At 33.2% G+C, this 22,792-nt stretch overlaps 2 protein-coding genes across 3 annotated transcripts in view; one reads left to right on the top strand and one right to left on the bottom strand.

Annotated features, from left to right (window-relative positions):
- The window catches only part of GABA-B-R1 (metabotropic GABA-B receptor subtype 1), a 125,222-nt gene extending 106,626 nt beyond the window's left edge, over window positions 1-18,596 (bottom strand). For both annotated transcript variants that reach the window (XM_053745262.1, XM_053745261.1), the window contains exon 1: window positions 18,242-18,596. The gene's annotated coding sequence lies outside the window, so the exon portion shown is untranslated. The remainder of the gene's footprint in view (window positions 1-18,241) is intronic.
- Window positions 18,597-19,514: 918 nt separating this feature from the next.
- LOC128670133 (centrosomal protein 43-like) lies at window positions 19,515-22,539 on the top strand. Its single transcript, XM_053745554.1, has one exon. The coding sequence runs from the start codon at window positions 19,650-19,652 to the stop codon at window positions 21,072-21,074; it is 1,425 nt and encodes a 474-aa protein (XP_053601529.1). The 5' UTR covers window positions 19,515-19,649; the 3' UTR covers window positions 21,075-22,539.
- Window positions 22,540-22,792: the final 253 nt, after the last annotated feature.

The raw sequence follows: 22,792 nt of genomic DNA, 5'->3' as shown, positions 1-22,792 counted from the left end.
GTAATGACAGTCCGGTCGTAGCGCGATGAAAAGCTCCGAGAACCACCAATATCGTAGATACGTTGTCTATCCTGAAACTGTTTTATATATATAATATTTGTAAATAAGGATTGGGGATGCCGGATATTGTATCCCATATTGTAGTGAATTTATTATATTCGTGTATCAGAGACTCAACTACCAAAATGATAGATCAAACAAATACCAAATAATATGTATTTTTCTTAAGAAAAACCTATGAAGAGTTGGTTTGTCTCAGTAGCTACAATCAGATATAAGCTTAATCTCTGTATTATCTGTATTGCTTTCTGTATATAAAAGCTACTTTCAGGAAAATAAAATCAAAATTTGCACTGGAGAGATGCCGCGGGAAAACGCTTGCAATAAAATATTTTTATTGTTGTTTTTTTAAATAAAATGAATAAAAACACACAATAGACTAGACTAAACATAAAATAATTTCTTCATAATTATACCTCTTCAGTCACATCTAGTTATTAACTTAAAAGACAACATTATAAGTCTCTAGAGACCTTAGGCATAGTTTAATAAATAGTAAGTACTACATAGGAATAAGTAATAACGTAGCAAGCAATGACCTCTTTTACGAATGACGTCACGCGACAATATTTCATATCGTATAAATTAAAACCCTTGGTCGAAAAGTGTTGTAATGTTTTTTCTTGTAAAATACAAAATACCTTATAATTTAATTTTTGGTAAATTTTATACGTAAAAAAGAACCGAAAGTTGAATAAAAAATAAAAGATTTATTGCAAGTTATTGAATAAAGGATTTGTTTTAAAAAGAGAATTCAATATGAGTGATAGTGATGGGTTGCACTAGTTTGTTCCTCTTGTGACATAACGACATTATAAATCGAGGTGCATTGATACATTGATCAACACAATTCAAAACCAGCAGTGTACAGCAGAGCATGGAATTAGTAGGTACTCCGGAAGTACTTACTAAATCCATGTCTCTGTCAAATTTGACGTTGTTTTTAATCGGCGCACCGCTGACGTTTAGACAAAATGTCGTACCTTAAAGTTGACGTCAAAGTTCATCAACTTTGACGTTTACGTGCAACACACTCTTTGATTCAACATGATCATAGCCAATAGTGTAGTTCTGGTGTTAGATCGTGTTTTTGTTAGGCCTATGAAGTTTAACATATCTAACATAACTACTATAACATTAACATATCTAACTAACATACTAACATAATGTCCTTCGTTCTAAACATTTACCAGCACTGATGAAATTTATATGATAATGGTGATGTTAATAAGACACAGTACAGTTTCATTTGTGCCAAAAGCCCGAGGTAATAGCGTAAAACTAATTAAATATGTAATTAAGATTGATAAATGTTTGTTAAGTTACATAAAGTGGACCTTCCTGGTGCAGTTATTTTTAACTTAATAATGATATGAATACATTTGACGTGAAACAATCGAGTCGTAAAAGCCGTTTTGGAGAGACCAAATACATAAAAATATAACACAGCTTTCATGGCTTGTAACCTATGTTTTAGCAGTGTATTACCGTTAGCACCACTGATTTTAATCAGTGGTGCTAACGGGAATACACTGTAACAATCAGGCCGATTGCTTTGTCTCCTCTCTGGTGCCGGGAATCGGGAATTGATTGCGTTAGTGTGTCGTAAACGTGCCTCGAACAAATAACTTTATTTAAATATCTGTCCTTTTAGCTAATTGGAACAGACTGGCAATGTGTTCGTTTATACATTACATATTTAGTATAGTATATATTTGGTATATACTTATTATATGTACTGTCACCTCATGCGTAAACTAAACTAAACTGAATTAAATAGGGAATTAATGTCTGGCTATGCCGCTCCAGCCTGGCCATGGCAGCAAGAAATGCGGGCTTATATATTATCCATAAGATAATTGTCAATGGTCTGACAATTAAGAATGTCGAAAAAAGGCGAAGTGGAGAAAATATGTAGGAAAACGACGAGAAGAGAGACAGAGAGAGAGAGCGATAGTGGCTTTTATGTCTCGATATTTTATGATTGAAAGACAGAGGAAGTATTTTAAAACATGTAACAAAAAATATATATTATTTAGTAGGATATGATAAGAACTTCTACATGCAGCAAAGTCCATCAGGCCTTAATGCAGGCACAAAATCGCATTGCTTGGAAAGCCCTAGTTACGAGAGTCACAGCTACTGGTGATCACACCCCAATGGCTGTCTTGCGCGGAAATGTCTTTCGTGCAAATTTTCGCGCATGTGGCTTTCGCGCTTATGTCTTTCGCGCAATAGTACTAAATTCATTGGCTGACAATGAAAAATATATCAACAACGAATTCCTATATCCATACATAGGGCTTCGTGATTGATATATTTTTTATACGAAAATTCTTTTTGCCACAAAATCAGCATAGTAACCAGGAAATCAATAATTGAACAAGAAAATATCTAACCGAAGTGCCGGACTAAATATTTTAATGGAAAATACTAGCTTTTATTTTTTATTAAAATATTTAATTGCACTTTTTTCGCAAACACGTTTCAAAGTTCGAGTTGTCATTCCTTTGTCGTAGATTCTTTGTGCCGTAACACAAGAAACGATATTTATTATATAATTTCTTCAGTCTCACCTTATTTTAGTAGAGTCCATAATAATAACTACTGGGTAATGTATTTTTAATTGGATTTATTGTACATTAAATATGAAATCGACTTCCGAGCGAAGATGATGTGATTGATGAGTCAGAAATGCCTGATAAAAATGTAATGTGTATAATAATGCCTTGGTTTTTCCTGTAGACTCCAACCTGGAGTTCTTCAAACGTGCAAAAATACTCTTGATGTTTCAGAGGGCCATATTCTGCGGTGACTACTTACCATTAGGTGAGGCGCACACCTATTTACCTGCTTAGTACAAGGAAGTATAGAAATATATTCTGATAAAACAATGTTAAGGAAATAAGGAAAAGTAACTTTTAAATACTATTTAGAATCAGATAGGCAAAGAATATTAGACGTTGTCTATCCTACTACCTGTAGAAAAATGACGAGGCAATCATTTATAATAAGAGGGAATGTAATGCCATCCCAAACAATGGTCCGCGTGTTAAACCGAGCGCAGCGGTAAACCTTAAAAATAATTCACCCTTAGAATGTAAGGAAAAACTGAGGGGATTTTGTTTATATGAGGGTAAAAAGATGGGTCAGAAGAACATGAATTATGGGCTCATTTGTTGGCGAGCCTCCTCACTCACGAAATATCGCCGGTTGACCCCAAAGCTGTAAAATACTAACATAAGTAGCTCATGTTTCAGGACCGAGGGGAACTCTTTTTCCTGGTCGTTAAAATTAATTTATACTCCGTGAAATCAGATCTATCTTCATTATACGTTATTTGTTGTTCGACGTATGAGTTTCGATATAAGGGTTTATTAGTACACAAAAAATAAATTTTAACGCTTTTCCGGAGACTATATGAACGATTCACAAATAAAATTAATAAAGCACCCCAAACTATTTTGAAACATTAGCTTTCTGTGTGAAAGAAGGACAGACAAACAAAAACATCACATTATTGGAGTATAGATTGATGTATGGATATGGATATTAGTATGAATATATTTTTATATACAGACGAAATAGTAAGTATAAAGTGGTATTTCACAAAATAACATGGTTAATTAATTTTGCACGTGAATAAATATTTGTTTGTGAAAGTTCGATAATTGAAGAAGAAAACCAAATCTATGTTGTGGTTTCATAACAATTTTAATTACCTCTGTTTCCTGAATTAGTAGTAATGAAATGATATAAGATAGTGATAAATATAGAAACAATAATGTATATGGTAAATGAACGTTCCTGTAATTTTCTAGCTGTCTTTGTGATAAAATAAAGTTGCCATTCCCATAGCCCTAATCTCAATTAGAAAAGTTCATATGTGCTTTTGTTTGTTGGAAAGAAAAAGGCACGTAGCTAATGCTCTTTTAGTTTAGTAGTTAACGAAAAAGTAGTTAATTTTCGAGACTTTAGCAGTCCGTTTTTTTGTTTCCGAAACCCGTTTTAATTAACAAACTTTTTAAAACAACAAGTGTGCTGGAGGTCTCCGAAAATACGGGGTTATTTTGTTTCTGTTTAGATTTCGTGTTTTAATTATGCGAATGAAGTTTACGTTTAATTTGTTATCAATACACGAACACGTGCCATAATACAACGTTTAACATAAAGGTTGGAATGAACTATATAATTAAAACGATTGCGTGAAGCTAAAACTAAATATTCAAAAAGTAAAAATGTTAAAATGGAATATCAATAGGAAATAAATACATAGAATCATGTCCAATGTTATTGCCCAATTGATAAAGTGGACGGCACCATATATAGGCAACAGCAAATCTAGCTAATTAATTTACCGCTGCTACCGCGAGAGATTCATACAGAGTTGTGTCGCTTGACATTGCATGTGCATAATCACAGTTTTAGTGGGGAAGTAGGCATATACTTTTCGAATTTATCACGCAATCTCACTTCAGTTTCTAGGCGTATTATAAAAGTAAAGCAAATCTTAGAAAAGTGCTTTTATTGTACTTTTTATTAATTCCCACAGTCGCGTTAAGTCACCCATAACTCAAAAAGTAGCAAATCATAGAAAATGTAGTGGTATGCCATCAAATCGGCCAAATGCGGTAATAAAAAATGTGCGCGGCCGCGTCGTCGGAGGCAGTAAACATGATAATTGTAATTTAACGCAGCCCTCGCCTCATCACATTCTGTCCGGCTGTTTTCAGCAAAACTCGCCAACCGTGAAGCAGTCAGGACGCCAAACGACCCTTTGAATACCCAGAAATTTAATTAAAATGTTGTAAACTTGTATTCGTGGACCATGATTTTGAAATACCTCTTGACGGCTTCTGTTACCAAATTGATATGTTATCATGTTGTGGCGAGATTACTGAATATTATTTAAGTTTATGTTAGGTATTCTGATCGCTCGAATTTTCATTGGAAGGTTGTGTATCATTGTGTAAATTCTCGCTGATTATATATATAAAACAGATACTGGTAAACTTGTACGGAGACAACAAAGCCTCTATTGTATGATATTAAAAAATATTGGACTTTAACGATAGCAACGATAAAATAGCAAATACAATTGAAAATATCAAGTAATGCCCGATTGAAGGATGAAATTGCAGCGCGTTGATTGATGAATGAATGAACGTAATCAAACTGAAATTTACTTTACGATTTCAGCAGCAATCATATACGAAAATGTTTATTCTACCGATTATTTACTTTAATCATATTTGTTTTGTCATTTTATATCAATAACTTCTATTGCAACATCGTTTATAAATTATAAGGCTTGTTAATGATTGAAATATTTAACTTTTATCAAAGTCAATGTTACTTCTATTTCTCAACCCCTTCAGGGCACATTTTAAATATAGACATTTTTCACAGACGACCCTTTAGCCTAAAAACAATATTAGCTCTGGGCTGCGCCGCCAAATCTATAAGGTTGACCTTTCAAAATAAATCTCTGAATATTTAATTTCGTTTCAGCTATAAATGCTGGTTGCGTGTTTTTATTTGCCATTAGATTTTATATTTCATTCTGTTTTTCCGCTATTGCTTTTTTCTCACTTGTATAGTGTCTAACACGTATAGTGTCTTGTTTTTATACAATCACTGTATATTCCAAATTAAGACTGCACGTTTTGGCTGTAAAAATAAATACTATTTTTACTGTGAGACAGATGGGAATTTAGCCCATCGGTTACAATAAGCAGTTTCTTAAAAATCAATTTAAAATAAACACACGATATCCTATAATTTCAGCTTGGCAATGGCAAGCTACGAGTGCTACGAGGTTTCGGCTACGATCGTAGCGTCGTAGCTGCTCGTAACGTCGTAGCTGCCGATATTTACTTAACCTGTACATCGCAGAATATACTGCTTAATGTTGCCATGTAAATCACCAATTTTGATGAAATTAGGTATGTATATTGTTAAATGCTATTCAAATATAGGTTTTTTTTTTTTCAAAAATCATACGGAAATTGTGTGTTCCGCTTTCACGGTGAAACTCAGGCAAGCGAAGCCGCGATCAAAAGCTAGTTATTTATATTTACGAGTATAGAGCTATAATATTCGTTCTTAAAAAAATGGTAATAAAATGCAAGGGATGCAATATAACGTACAGAACAAATCCACTAGTTTGTGAATATGAAGTTATATGAGCTGAATTCGACAAGGTATCTCCCCCCGCTACCCCGCTACCTGGCTTCAGCCGCCGGTGTGACATTTCAATTTAACTGTAGATTTCACTAATGAACTCCTCCAACGGTACACAAAAAGTTGAACAAAACTTTGTACAACTGCACTTCATGTGCACGTTTTATAAGACTGACTTTCAATAAGTAATTGTATATTAAAAGTTCGACTTAATTTTAATTTCATTTCGGAGTTGTTTTAACTCACCGTAGTTAAGATATTAAATCTCAGTTCAAGTAAGTACTAACTAATACTTTCATAGCCTCGTCGGAAACTCTTAACTTTGATGCAAATAACCAGCACATAACTTGGAAGTAAATCTCTTTTAACTTCAGTAAGCTGAAACTAAATACAGTGAAATTTTGATTTTGCTTAATCCGTGAAATAAACTTGTTACTTTTACTTTACTCTCTTGTTCACATCTGAACAAGAGTTTCAGTTTCATTAATGGCTATGACGTATGCGATCCATTTAAAAATAACCCTTAAAATATTGAATAATAGCCGTGCGGCTTCGCTTCCGTGGAAGTTTCGGGATCAAAAGTGTGTGAAAAACTATATGTGTTATGTTATTCAAGGTTTTATTCTTCCTGTGTACCAAATTTAATAACAATCCGTCTAGTAGATTTTGCGTGATACTAAAATACTAAAAAACATGCATACATACAAACTTTCGCAATTACAATAAACGTCAGCCACAGGAGGATTTTATTGATCTTATTCTTGGAGGCGGGATATCTCATATTTTAAATGAAAAATATTAGATATGGCTTCCGGTAAAAACACATTTTTACTATCCATGCAGAAGTCAAAGATCACGATAAAAAAAAACAAAGAGCACAGTTATTAAATTTATCAACATTGCTCATTTAAATTGAATTCTCCGGTTTCCAATAAAGGCAAGTGTAGTAAGTCAATAATGATGGCCTAATTAATAATTATAGGCACTTAATAGGTAGTTCCGAAGTGGAACTCGGGGCAAAGGCCTCGCTTGCATTATTAATTCTACTGGAACATAAAATGACTAGGCAAGGGAAGTGCCAGTTTTCACTGGTTAATAAGACTTATGAAAATTACGACTTTTTGGATTGGATATTGAAGCATAGGAGTAATTCGGGGTACTTACATACCGTTATACCGATAAAGATACAAATATAAACCATGGATAACTAGGATTAGTTTCACTAGATTTAGATTAGTATTTATATCATACATATACCTACATAATATGTAAAAATTTAAGCAAATGAAAAAAAAAAACTTTCTATATTTTTATTAATTTGAGAATAAAATACCTACTATATACTAGGACAAGGGGCTCGCTTCGTTTATGTTGGAAGCGGATTTACAAATATTTAAATAAAAAAGTTCAACTGTTAAAAGAAAAATAAGTGCCCATTACAACATATAATAGTAGACATTTACCTCTATAATGCTCTAGAATTATGCAATTTTTACTCTCAAAGTCCAACGTTACATCTCATTTACATTTTTCTAGACAACTCTGCATTGCAGTCCACTGCAATGTTAGTGGCATAGCAGGTGAAGATAAGCGAAAGTGTGATAAGGATGAGCACAGATAACAATAAAGAATCTGCAATGGAAAGAAAATATGTGCAAAATTAGGTCACCAGAGCATCTTGGAAATGAGAAATCACTTAGCTACTTCCGTTGGTACCATAGTAGAAACTTTAGCAAAAAAGGTAGATAGTGAAATGCCCTATCTCAAATATATTATAATTAATTAAGTACAAAACCTTATTCTGGACAGTACCAATATTTTTCAATCGAAATAAAATAATAAAAATCAAATTAAACACAACTTGAATTATATAAATATAGGTATTTTTGTAATTTCTAAATTGCATACTGAACATATCGCTATACGTCGTCGATACATCTCGTGTCGACTAGTACTATTTTTCAGCCCATTCACTCCAACCCTTCGATGTAGGTTGACCTCATGCGATCATGACACCATTCTGTTAATGGGTCAAGTCGACGAGCATTCAATATTGAAAATATTTTAACCCCGAAACGTAACTATATCAAAACATCTCTCGATCGATGATGATGACAATCTCAGTTAATTTAAATTGATTTTGACTTCAAAATGAAGAATTACCATTTATTATCGCATGCACCTTCTTCTCGAATTAGAATAGGACTTCTTCCTAAGTCTTGACATCTGCTAGGCAATACATAACAGCGTATCCAAAGAGGCTTAACGTTGGGCAGGCGATCATATTATCACAACCAAATCTTAAAGATTTTAAAGTTTATTGTTCTGCCCTTGGTTTTCAGAACTTCACATTCTTGAATGAAACCGGAAACACGTACCACGAGGATGAGAGAGATGTAAAGCTATGATTTCATATATACCTTTGACATCAACTTCAACCTGCGCGCCACCGTTGTTTAGACAAAATGATATAGTTTACGTTTTTCTGTGCAGGTTAAATTAACGTCAAAATTGTCTGGTGCAACTGAACCTAATAGTTATTTGACCATGATTCTTCTTCTTCTACTAATATTTAAATAATATTTTCGTACAGTTAAACAGGTAACATGTCTGCATCGATTGAACACACACACACCTTATCATAAATAACAAAAGTACGGCAACACCGTGATGGATTGCTTCTATCGTCACGTACCACGGGATCCAGTTTCGATAAAATAACCTTTGACATTAGATATATTGCTTAAGGGTTCGGACCTTACTTGTAGGCAAAACATACTTTATGTTAAACTAAAGTCATTAAATTTTGAAACCATACAAATATCCAATCGGTAATACTAACTTGGTATAACAAAAGTTTTATGTTTTTATTAGCAACAAAGCCTGTATATGAAATGCCTAAAATATAACACAGCTGTATGGATAGATTAGTCAATGATAATAAATGTAAATCACAGCATACAAATTCCTCGTCATCATTTCCTAGTGACCATTAGCCCAATCTACTTTTGGCACATTAATAATCAATATTCGATACTTATAAGTATAACTATTCGTATTTGAACAAAACTACAAAAATCAAATATGAAATGGATTTCAGTAGTTATGTCAGTATCTTCATTACATTGAACTGATCATTATCAACATCAAAATTTTTCACCAACAATGGTTACCCTCTGCTTCATTCGCGGCTATATGCAACCTATGTCACTCCAGCTCTCGAAGTCAACACGAAAAATCACCTCACTTCATTGATCACTCTTTACGCTATAAGAACGCTTTCACATTTATAATATTGTCGTATAAAAAGTGTCTGCCAAATCAAACACGCACACGCACTATATCTTTTATTATTCATGATGGTCATTCATGATAACGGTGACAATACAAACGAATGAATAATTTAAACAGTTTTCTTACAAACGAAGTTGTTATAATGTTGCTCAATTTATAATGTTGCTTGCATGTTAAGCTCTATGACTATGACTTATTTGACTGAAAAATAAGGCTAAAGAAAAAACGTAAAGTATTTTAACTTCACAGACTCCTATACTATATTTATACTTAGTGAGATTTGTTATACCGCCCGGCAATAAGAAGCTCTAACATTTTTCAGTCTAAACGTGACTAGGAAGTGAAATAAGTAAAAGCCGGAGTTTAAGATGTAAGTAGTTTGATAACTCACATGTAGCAAGTTGGTAACGTAACGTAACTCTTATGATTTTTACGTCGAAATCGGTGTTCTTCCTTCTAGATTTTTATATTTTAAATCTAGGTTTCCGAGAATTTTGAAAAAATGTAAAAGACAACTAATTCCTTATATCCATGGTTAATGTTGGATTAACTTCTTTTTGTAGCTCATTAAAGTGAAGCCACCCAAAAAGTTTGTTATATAACAAACTTTTTGGGTGGCAATGGTCAATCAATATACTAATCTAAATTGTATTGCGATACCACTCGACTAGGAGATTGGTGCCTACACTACGTTTTATCTAATCCACCTAGTCGGACGTCGCGTGCTGCTGTCGTGCCGTGTTCCTCAAACTTGTTGCTCAGTGGGTAATCAACATGGTGGTACCTACGATTTGTTATCTGTCTGGTTAGTAAGAGTGACAATCATGGAAAGATTGAAAACAAATTAAGGAAATATGAGAATAACTCTTTATTTTAAGAGTACCTAGATATATATATTATCAATCAAAAATACTTATTTATAAATTTTCCTTTTAAATTTGTCATTAAAATGCTTTAAAAGTTTACGATTGAGCATTTTCATAAGTTTTATATACAAGTAACCGACTATTCAGTATAATCCGGCTACCAGGCCGCTCTCGCTTGGGCTATTTACCTCCGGGTGTCCTGCCTACCTTCACTTAATCCCGAGAACACGTTTACCCTCTGGGTATTTATTCAAGGAGGCCTAATGCATATTTATTCATAAGGAGCCAGACACGGTAAGAGCTCGCTAAACACCTTGTATTAAGCAGACATTTGTTAGGCTTAAGGTTCGCAAATGATTGAAAGTAACAATGCATGGCATGATTTGTTACTATTTAAATAACTTTTAACATAGCTGAGCTCGTCATTGAATGATTCGTTTTATGTTTACTATTTATTTTATGAAATATATCGTAATTTGTATGTTGAAATTGGAAAGAGAAAAAGAAGAGAAGTACCAAAATAATAATGACATGGCTGTGCTGGGTCTGTCAGGTAATCGGAGCGGTTGCCCATACATCACGGCAAGAGCAAATCAACCATATTCCGAAACCCATAACCCATGGAAAAGTTCCATGCCCCAACCTGACAGGAACTGTACGTCACAACCAGTTACGTCTACTAATTGACGTCCGACCGTGCTAACCAATCGAAATTTGAACAACTGTCTAATTACATGGATAGTCATAATTACAGAACAGTAAGCTTACTTGCCATACAGCCACTTGTCATATCATCATATAGAATAAGATTAAACGAATACAACCATATAAACTCATCAACTGTCACTTATAATTACAAAGGAACACGACCGCTCCGCACGGCGCCTGAACTAAGACTGAGTCATTACAACGCTCTCACATTTGTTTTATACCCTACACACAGGTGGAGTAACAACAATTGACATTTGTTAGTCACTTTGCCATTGCATTTATGTTTTACCGACAATATAAATAAATTACAAATTACGTTCAATCCTAATCCAAAAACTGGAGAATAAGTTTGATTTTTAGTAAAAACTAAGGTTATATAGGTAGGTACTTAATCTAAAAACATTAAAATTTAGCTAATTGAATACACAATCAAAATAGGTACATTAACTAAATTAATAAACCTAACTTCCAAAAGAAATGTCAGTTTTGTGAATCAATGGTCTATGCATATTGTTATTACTTTCTCAATGCAAAATGGCAAATTTTATGAAATGAATTTAATCTACCCTCTATATTACCCTTGAGGGTCGACTCGAGGGACATATACTGTTCGATAGTTTCCAAACACTCCTTATCTTTAAATATTAATTTACATTATCATTTACTATGTTATTCATGATTAGTTTCCCTTGGCTCCCTCAGTGTGAATTCAAATCATGTCAGTTTATAGACGTGCGTGATGGGTTAAATCCCATTTCCCGCCATTGTATCCGCTTCGCAAATACGATATCTCTTGTATAAATAATAAGTGATTATTACCTACACGACAACCAAGCACAAGTACAATTAAACAATGTAACGAATGTTCAGCGTAATGAAGCCCTACACATACTAATGGAACTAATATTAGCGAAAATACGGTATCTATATACGCCTGGTAGATGCATAACATCAATACCTATCTAGAAATAGACGCTTGGTAAAACATTATTAAAATACTCGAAATAATAATGTTTCGAGATAGATTTGTGTAGGTCAAAGAATAAAAATAAAAAGTTGTAAAATTGGTTGTTTACGAGTAGTAAACTTAGGTTTTTGTTTAACAGATAGCAGCATTTTTACGCCGAGGAAACAAAATAAAACGATTGATCAACATCTCTTCAAATTATATATCATGGACGGAAAGCCTCAAGTATAATGTAATGTTATTTATTTCATCGACCGCCGTACATTTGCGATAGAAAATTGAGTGGTATTAAACAATTGTTGGTATTGATATATTTTCCCTTATTGATTATGAAAAAAATGTTTCTTTGCTTGGGATTCGAGGGCCCAGAATCTCAACTCAACAGAACTGATGTTTTGTCAGTTCTTCACATATAGATATTATATGGTATTTTTTTAATATACACGCTTGAATATGATTACTTTATTTAAGTACCTTAAACATATTAATCGCAAGACCATCCAGAATGATATCCAACGATTCTCGTAGCTTGAAATAATGTTATAAATTTATTCGGAAATCATAAATCAACAAAATAATAGTGTGACATGCAAGTCATCGATACTAGCCGAGCCGTTCACCTCGGCAATGATTTAAATATGCAGACGAACGTATTGATTGTCTCCAAGAATAACCCCCTCACGATACAGTGAGCGGCGCCCGCCAGCCGCCCCACTACCACCGCTATTATTGTGCGCGGCCAATTACTTAAAACCATACTCTCTACTTGATTTATTGGTGTCAATCATGGTTTATCACTTGAAATCACAGGCTCGTTATATAAATTTGGAACTTTTGAGTGTTTGCTTATTACAAGACAACCCGTATGTCCAATCCTCGGGCACTATGAGTAAAAATGTAGATGTAAGAACTTCAAGCTAAGAATGGCTTTTTATGGTCAAGGACATTAATATGCATCCAATCATGCAAAGCAAAGTAAAAAACAGTAAAAATACTTTATTGCACAAAATTAGGTACCATCAATTTCCTATTTAAGCAAATAGTGGATAATAATTACACAGTGGACAATAAACATTAAGGCAATATGGCTTTGTGGCTGAGGAAATAAGTAAGAGAGAATAAAGATAAACTATTTCGGCGCTACTCTGCATAAATAAATACATTACAATCCCATTATTTGGAACTACTCGTATTTTGGTTCATATTGTATAGAATAAATAATTTATTTCTTAATCATATAATTGCAAACTAATTATAATTTCCTTATTACATGGGATGCTATCCTTACCTCGTCAAGATATCTGAAGCCATTATCAGCTCAATTTATATTCAAAGAAGTTTTGGATTAGGGAAGATAACCCTTGTTTACATTAGATTAATTAATCAGTAACTGTCTAATTAGGATCTATGTGAACAAGACATGATGTTGGCTATCTTGTAGGAATATCTGTCTGCTCAAGTTGTCAATACATCCATGTGCTCCATAGCTTGGGATATACTTCGAGTAAAGATAATGGTGGGATGGACGGAACTTTCAAATTTCACGACTAATTGTGAATACTCTACCGCTAGTTTTGCTCAAGTATTAAAGTTTGATTGTACAATAATATTATCAAATACATTGTGCACATGTATTTGATTCATTCAAAACGCTATATTACCAATAAACGTAGGCATGAAAATTCGGTTGTAAAATCTATAAAGATAAATATATAAATATGAATTACTTATAACTTTGGTTCGACATCAAATAATTACATTAAGTAGGTAAAGCCTAAAACATGTAAAATGTTTCACGTTGATATTGTTATTCCAATAACAAACAGTCAACCACATGACAAAAAGTATTTCGTGACGTGACCTTATCTATTGGCTGTAAAATAATCGCATTTATATCATAAAATATTTTTATATAGTTTCACGAAACCGTTGCTGTACACGGAATAGATTTCTATATTTTCAGTTTGTCTTTTATTTATTAAAAAGTTATATTATGCTTGTTTGCAATGGTAGAAAGGAAAAAATAAAAACATACTATACTTCTCTATCTCTACTGTGTAAAATAATGCAAAGTTACAATTAAGGTATGAAAAAAATTGTTGATATTTTTTTTAACAGTATGTAAGTACAAGTATATATAATGAAAGAATAAATTATTCTATGATAATTTTAGTTCGAGATAAATGCCTTTTAATATGATGGATTGCAAAGATATCAAATTCTCCGCCAGATTGGAAACGTTCGGTCATTAAGTAGAGGTTCTGAACTCCTGTCATTTGAATTAACATAATTCATCTGTCTCTAATTATGACGACTGAAGTTTTAACAATCTTTAATTAATTTAGTTGTTTAAATTTATTGTTTAAGTTTACAAGTAAGATATAGGTATCAGGAAAAGAGGAAAAACTATTGGAAAGATGGATGGATTGCGTCAGAAAAAGTATGAAATGGTAAGTGAAAGAGGTAAATTGAATGTACCGAACCCACATACTCGTAAGTGACAAAGAAGTAGAGAACTAAGTAAATCCGAAGTAATCCTTCTAAAAGTGTATGTTCATAGAAATAGCTCTCTGATCTAACAATGATAAGGTATCCATGCTGGTTCTGATACATCTAGTGTTAGCAAGTTATTTACTTTAGCACTAAGATTCAAACTGGACGAAGTCATAAAATAATAAAATAGTTACATCCATGTTGGCTTCATCCATCCCTATTCAAAATGTACCAGAAGATAGGGTTACCACATCTCAGGATTTCTCAGGATAAATCCTGGAAAAATCTTGAGTTTTCTAAAAACCTAAAGATTTTATGAATTTGTAACATTAAAACTCATTCAAATTAAATATCAGCGTTTTTTCAGCGCAAATAATGCTTATTCTGTACATTTAAATTGTTCATCTGGCAACCCTACCCGAAGCGGAGTGGCACAGGCGATCTCAAGTTTCCACCGACCGTCGAAGTTTCGTGACGTAGATGCATATTATTAACTGTTCACATCGACCAGTTACTCCCTGGGCACGGATACCGGGATATTATGTCATTTACTCAACCCACTTTGTACTAACAATATCATAGTCAGACTTGCTATAAAGCCATCCTCTCACGATAGTCCTCAACCATTAAATACTGCTGGAATAGAGTGGCCACAACTAAGTTTACCCCTCCATCGAAACAAAAGCAAAATACATACATCTTACGGCTAATAAAACAAGGTGTGCTCGGTTGATCCACTATCACCAACTGAAAACTATTACAATTTGGAAATATTATGTAGCTCGGTTCATACTAAGTAGAATAGAGGTATTATGTTTTAGAAGGATAAAGCGAAGTGCCCTTTTAGAAAACGGAAACACGTGTAACGTTAAAACTTCCTTATATTGGTATTGAGTTTAATAAATTAATAGTTTTGATTTCATTGTGGATGATGGAAAAAGTACATTTAAAAGATCTCGATATCTTACTACTAGGGTTTCATTTTAATAATGATAATGTGTAGTAATATTTTATAAAATTATCTATACAATTAAATTAAAATTGAACGCAAAAAATGTTTAACAAAATTAAAATTCAAGTAAATAAAATACTATTAATGAAATTGTCAATTAAGTTAAATAAATTAAATAAAAAGATTATATGAATAATTAAAAATACATTTGATTCAAATAAATTAAAATGTCTAAATATTGACATACATTTTGCTTGGCTTGAGGCAATTACGCCTAAACTATGTATGACTGTACAAACAGTCATAATTTTCATAAAAAATATCTAAAAGTAGGATATTGGTGACTAAAGTCAAATGGGATACTTATGCGGGTCAGTGGTTTGACAACTAAGGATGCCGAAGATAGAGAAGACGATGTGGAGAAGAATATGTAGGAATATAATTCGGTTAGTTGCTTATGAAAAGAAATCTGGAAAGTAAAATTAGAAGGCAAAATTGATTTTTATCGACGATTACTATTCACCAATTCAGTATCTACAAATCTTGTTCTCATACTTCTGTCGTATACTTTTAGATCTTTATCTCATCCACGCCCTTTCCTCCCGAGTTTATAATATTGCCTAGCTAAACATTATGTATTCATATTATGTAATTCTTAAAAATCATGAGTACATAGAGTTAATTCATCGTAGAATTTGTGTAATAAAGTTGGTAGTTTCGTAGCACCGCTTAAGTTGAACTAACGAGATACTTCCTAGGTTGAGAGCAAATAGTGTGACGGCGGCTTATGATCAGAAATTGTAGGTACTTAGCCATTTTCTAACTAGACATCTAGTATTTTGAGAAGATATACAAATAACTTAGATGAACTATGTATTAGGGAGCCAGCGTGCACTTATGTTTTATTTTAAAGGTTACATTTAAATGTACCTAGATAGATAGATTGTATGGTATTGGATTAAAGCTTAACCAAAACGTTAAGTAAACGGGCAAGTTCGTTTTTGAATTTATGAAGACGCTTCATAAAGTAGAAGAGATGTGTGCTTACTTAAATGTCAAGGCTAGAAAAGAAAATGTGTACACCGACAGCAGAAAATGTAGGTGGTTTGGCAGAGGGCTAATCCGGCGTGATCCGTTGGGAGCACGGAACCACACTCCACCTAACGTGTGTTCGGGTTTTGGAATATTTGCTCAATGTTGCACTTTTACATGACCACCAGTCGCGCCGAGTTGGTATTTATCACACGAAAATAGAAGATGATTTGGTGTAGTAAAAAACAATTAAAATCTACCTAATATCGTCGAATTCATCAAATTTATTTTTAAGTGCAATAAACTTTTAATAAATAAATAACCCCAGTGTGGAGCCTCAGACAGAAATACTGTTCACCGAAAGCACGTCACGCCTTTTTTTATATCTCAAGATATTTAAGGGTTATAAGCATGTTCTTAAACCTAATCAAGCACAAAATGAATTTACCGATTATTTTGATTTAAACTTGTACAAGTAGCCAGTAATACAAGTAGTAGAAAACCAATTTTTTTTCTGCGAAACGTGCTTTCGGTGATGTTTTTCTGTGAACTGTATACACCCAAAATATAACGCGTCCATATGTAGGTAGATTTATAAATAGGATTACATATTTTCAGTAATATTTTTTTTAATATATATACTAAATATAACGAATAAAATTTTAAATAAATGAATTCCGAAACTTGTTGTGTTATTCTTTGCTTAAATTTATACAAAAAGGGGTTTTTCGTTACATACATTTATACATGTCACCTCTTTAATCCGGAACCAAATGTAGAAACCCACCGCAAAAAGGACTGGAGCGGATCCCTCGGGAGGAAACTTCTTACGCGCTCGTGCATATTCTACTTACACTGAATAATCCGGTGAATTTCATGTATTAAGTATCAAGAAAGTAGCGAGAAAATATCAAAAAAGAAAACGTCTATCTCAATATTTCTGCATGAGCCTAAAAAAACTAAATGTTATGGTATTTTTTCAGAACGACCTCATTTTAAGTCTTTACTCTCATTGTCACTCATTGAAATAGTAGGTAGTAGTACAGTACCTATATGCAGGTACATACAAGGTACTTAATCGTACCAACATATAGGTACTATTTTTTAGCTTTGCAATTAACGCTTTGCGGGATAGTTAACGTCCGCACCCGTTTTACTTAATAATGACTTTAATTTCTGAAAATATTAAAAAAGCTTCCCACTCTGTTTACCCTGTAAAAGATAAATTTAGTGTGATGCTTGTGTTTGATCTTTATAATCGAGCATTCGCATCTACTTTCGTAAGCACATACCCATCTCATTTGAAAAAGCATACCTAGGTCAAAAATAAAAATCTTGTCAATAAAAAATCCTGTATAATGTTTCTCTTTTTTTATTATAGAGGGTTAGCTATCACCACTTTTAATGTATTTACAACGAAAAATACCTACTCAATAATAAATTTAATTAGGTATACCTAAGCTAAATTTTATTAAACTGGGTTTCAATAACTCTCTGTTAATTTAATGAATTATATTTAAAAATTATTTCTTCATTAATTATATTCCGGCAGTCCATAGTAAGTTGAGCTCTCACATTGGTGGCCAACATGGGACCGAGTGTAACCTACGTCACCGACGTGCAATTAAATGTGTTAGGCGGGGGCGAGCAGACGGAAACTATAAATAATATCACCTGTCGTACCTTTATTGAGCTTCGAACCTCATGGTTTCTGCTCCACAACGTTCCAAAAATATCGATTCACGGCGAACCCAGCATGTCGGCCGCCCTCGAGGCAGGCAGACGGCTCCTCTCGCTCTATGTACACATAAGACACAACACGTCAAGCGAGATATCAAACCGTTTCCCGCCACTAGTATTTCAGCACTTACAATTCCATTATATGGCAGTTTGTTACCGATGTTCAACATAGCATTACAGGCACTCGAAAATTGTAATTTTATGTTTTTTTTTTTCTCAAGATATGACTGAAAAAGAGAATGAAAGTTTCATAATCCCGCTCCGCGATCAGACGGGGTGTACCGTCCCGGCGCGCTGGCTCGACCCGACTGACTGAACTGAATTTCCCACATTTTCCCGGCGCAAGCCTTCACCCCTTGTAATCGAGCACGTTCACAAAGATATAACAGTAAAAATCTAGATAGATACTCTACGTTTTAGGCTAAATTTGTATGGGAATTTATGTAGCGCTTTTTGAGTTACAACTTAGTACCTACCTAGGTACTAAGTATTACAGAAATGTGTGGTGTGGGTGGATGTGTTGACAACTTCATACGAAGTAATTATACTCGTAACATACATATATTTGAATAAAAAATCAGCTGTACCTACACACTTTCAAAATGGTCTATGTAAAAAACTACGTGTTATGTAACTATACTGGCTACCTAATTACTCAAATCAAATTAAAGCACTTAAATATAACAGGTAATAAAAACAGGAAAATGTTCACTGCATGGGGATCTACCTACATAGGTACATAACCTATCTGTTTGTGTTTTTAACATGGAATTAGTAGGTATTTGCAGACTACCTACATACTTTTAATTCCATGGTTTATGTACTTAGCTCTTCGTTGACAGATAGTCGTCCACAGACCATTTAGCTAAATGATCTGTGTAGTCGTCAAATTAAGTCCATTTGGCTATTAGATAAAATAGTGTATAGGTATGTACCGGTATATAAATTGACAGGGGTACATTTATCTTCTTACTAACTATAAGCTACATAATGACAGTATGTTATAGTCGACGACTAATATCAATTTCATCATTTTCACGTGAAGGTTGGTATACATATACCAAAACGTATTATATATTTATTTTTCATATTCCAAAATATATAAATCTAAAACTAGACATATGTCTAGTTTGTTTAATGACCATGATGAAAAAAATACATGATATGTCATTGTCATTATGTCGTTAACTAACTGTCACTGTCAGCAGTGTAGCATTCCGTTCCATGACGCCGATACGCTGAACGAAATTTGTGTGTGCGATGTTGTGTTTATATTAAGTTGTTTAAAATTTATTGTTTTAAATAAACAATCTGTATTATAATTTTCGGTAATCGTTGTGTAACAATTGATATGGCGCAAGCCGAGGATACTGAACTCAGGGACTTAGTCATAGAAGCTCTAGAAAAAAATGGTTCTTTGGCAAAGATTCGAGCTTTACTCCGCGCCAATATATTTCTTGCCTTTGAAGATGAATGTGAAAATAAGAAACAAAACGAGAGTTTAGACAATATTCTCAATTTACCGGAAGGTGCATTATGTTGTTCCATTGTTCATGAATTTTTGGAATTTTGTAACCTCAAAAATACGTTGTTTGTTTACAAATCTGAGAGCAGACAAGGGAGAGCCTATAAATACGAAGGTCAGAAAACTTTGACAGAAAAAATCAATTTGGGCAAAGGTGATTGTAACCAAGAGCCTGTTCTTGTGTCTTTAATAAAGATTGCTTTGCAAATGGGTCAATTGAAATATCAAAATAACACCATTAAAACCTCTGAAAAGAAATATGACAATTCATACAAAGATGAACAAAACTGTACATATATAGTACATGAAGATTCTTCTAGTGCAACATGTAATTCACAGTCTGACAACTCTTCAGATGAAAAAAATCAATTGCATTTGCGGTTACAATTGGATAATTCTGATACAGATACATCAAGTGACTCGGCCAGAGATAAAACTACTTCCGAATACATACCTAGTCAGCATGTTATTGTGCCTGAAACTGTTAAAGAGAATTCAGAAAATACTAAAAATAATATGCCACAGAATACATTTTTACTTGGTAAGCAACATGCAAATCTTTCATCATTTTATATAACTGATTTAAAATTTGGTAACAACAGTAGCAGTGATTCAACATCATATGTGGAGTTAAAACCATTCACTCCCTTTGATGAAAAACTATTGAATACTACAGGTGTACCAATTGTAGAGAATATCGAACATAAATTTACACATTCTTTGAAAGCTGTGCCAACTCCAATGGAAATAATTAAAAAATCAGAAGATAACGTCACCCCTGACTCTATGCCATCCGGTACTATGTCCTCTACATCTTTAAAAAATGAAAGTCCAAAGTCGTCAAAATTGAATGAAAACAAATTAATTGAAGAATCTGTAAAATCTGATGCGGAATACAGTTATGATTTCTCATCATCAACTACGCCTAAAAAGAATGTTGAAGAGTTATTAAAATCGCCAGAGTCAGTACAAGGAGAGTTTTGCCAAAATAGCAATAAAATTAAGAATGATAAACCAATTAACTCTGGAAGCTCACATAGTTCTGTTTCAATATCTGATGTGACCGATTTGTTAAGTGACAAAAGTTATTCTCATGGACATGTAACAAATGATGCAGACACATCACATAATAAGAAATCTAAAATTAATAGTGAAAAGAAGTCTTCACGGACTGACGATGATTCTGGTGATTTTTCAGAATCACCAATTCCATCTCTTTCCAATTTAAGCCTTGACATTCATAGTGATTGATGCATAAGTACATGTATGCACTTTTTTATCCCATGTGGATAGAGCCTAGTGATGGGTAAATTTGTAATTTATACATGTTATTGTATAAGTTACTATGTTCCTTGTAACATTGCCAGATAGTAATTTATTGACTTAGTTTGTAGTATTGATGATAATGTTATTATACTTACACACTTGATGTTCGATTTTTTTTTAATGTTTGTGAGTTCCATAGAATAATTACTAAGTTATATTTAAGTTTCCTGACAAGGATACTTAAGTACATTTAATTTATTTACCACTAAATTGTCTAAACGGTTTTATCATAATATATGGAATAAATTTTTGTTCAAAAGATTCCCATGATAATAAATAATTAGTATATATTAATTATGCATTCTGATACTATTGCTACAATATTCATTTTAAAGTGTGTATTATTATTATTATAACTCTTTAATGTTACAATTAAATATTTTAACGTTACGCTACATACAAAAAAAATGTCAACAAGTAACACAGGTTACCCTGGAACGGTCACGGAAACTGGCGGGCGGCAGCCGCAGGCCGGCGCACGCGAAGTCGGGGTGCGACAAGTACGAGGGGTACGCGAGGTGCACAGGGATGTATTGATATCCAGGGTCGGAGCCTGCACGCTATAATACTTTAATATTACCTCAAATTTCAGTTGCAGTGTAAACTACCCATTGTGGCCATTTTCAATTTCACGTTTTGAGTCATTAATTTTTTTATGGTATTATCTTTCTTGACGAAATTTAAATTATAGCAGTATAGAACTTAGTTCTAAAATGCCTCTTATCTTTTTGATTTACACCAAAATAAGCTGTTTGAAAAAATCATGATGAAAAATAAGATTTCCCAAAAATACTCCGAAAGATTGTATTTAATTATGTTACATGTAAACTTGGTAGGCCTCAATGTCCCCATTTATTTTTATTGTAAATTAGACTGGTGTTCATTTATTGAACTATGCTGTGGGAGCAGCTGAGGCTGAACTTTGAGTGTGCTTTTAATTTTACTAATATCATTACCTCATGGCTAATTAAACCCAGTATTGGGTATATTTTTGGACATAACAAAGTAATATGTCATATTATGTATGTAATCATGTCCTATAACATTACTGTCAGAAGAGTGGTATAAGTATTGTAACTTGTAATATAAAAGTAATTTTTATATATGTAACGCTGTTGTAATATGTGGAAAATAAGTTTACTGAAACTTTTCTGTAAATGGTTGTGCCTTATTTAATGGAAGTGCAAAATTAAACAGTAACAAAAGGTTCCTTTTTAAACTTCAATGAATATTGTAATAGGTAAATTAATCTAGTCCTAAATAGATTTATTGATGGTTCCGTCCAAACTGCTCCATTGCCCTAACTCTCACATGATGTCCCATGTAATTCAGTGACTATGCCTCAATATTTTATTATTATGTACTCAATAAATGATAATCTCATGTGTTATTTGATATTATTGTCTGTAAGTAAAGAATGATGATGAGAATGCTTGATCGCCCTTTCCTTTTCAGAAGAGTTTTTAACTGTCATCACCTTTTACTAAGTATAAACCATTGAAATAGTAAGTCTTTGGTACCTACCTAAATATGCCGTTGTATAAGAGTATCTCTAAATATGGTGTGAGATGGATATATGATATCGTTGTATGTTGATCAGGACTCCTTTCTGAGAATAAAAAATGGCAAATCAATTAAAAAAT

Source organism: Plodia interpunctella, chromosome 5 (assembly GCF_027563975.2).
Source record: "Plodia interpunctella isolate USDA-ARS_2022_Savannah chromosome 5, ilPloInte3.2, whole genome shotgun sequence".
NCBI lineage: Eukaryota > Metazoa > Arthropoda > Insecta > Lepidoptera > Pyralidae > Plodia > Plodia interpunctella.
Note: the sequence above shows the minus strand (reverse complement) of the source record. Positions and strands in the feature narration are given on the sequence as shown.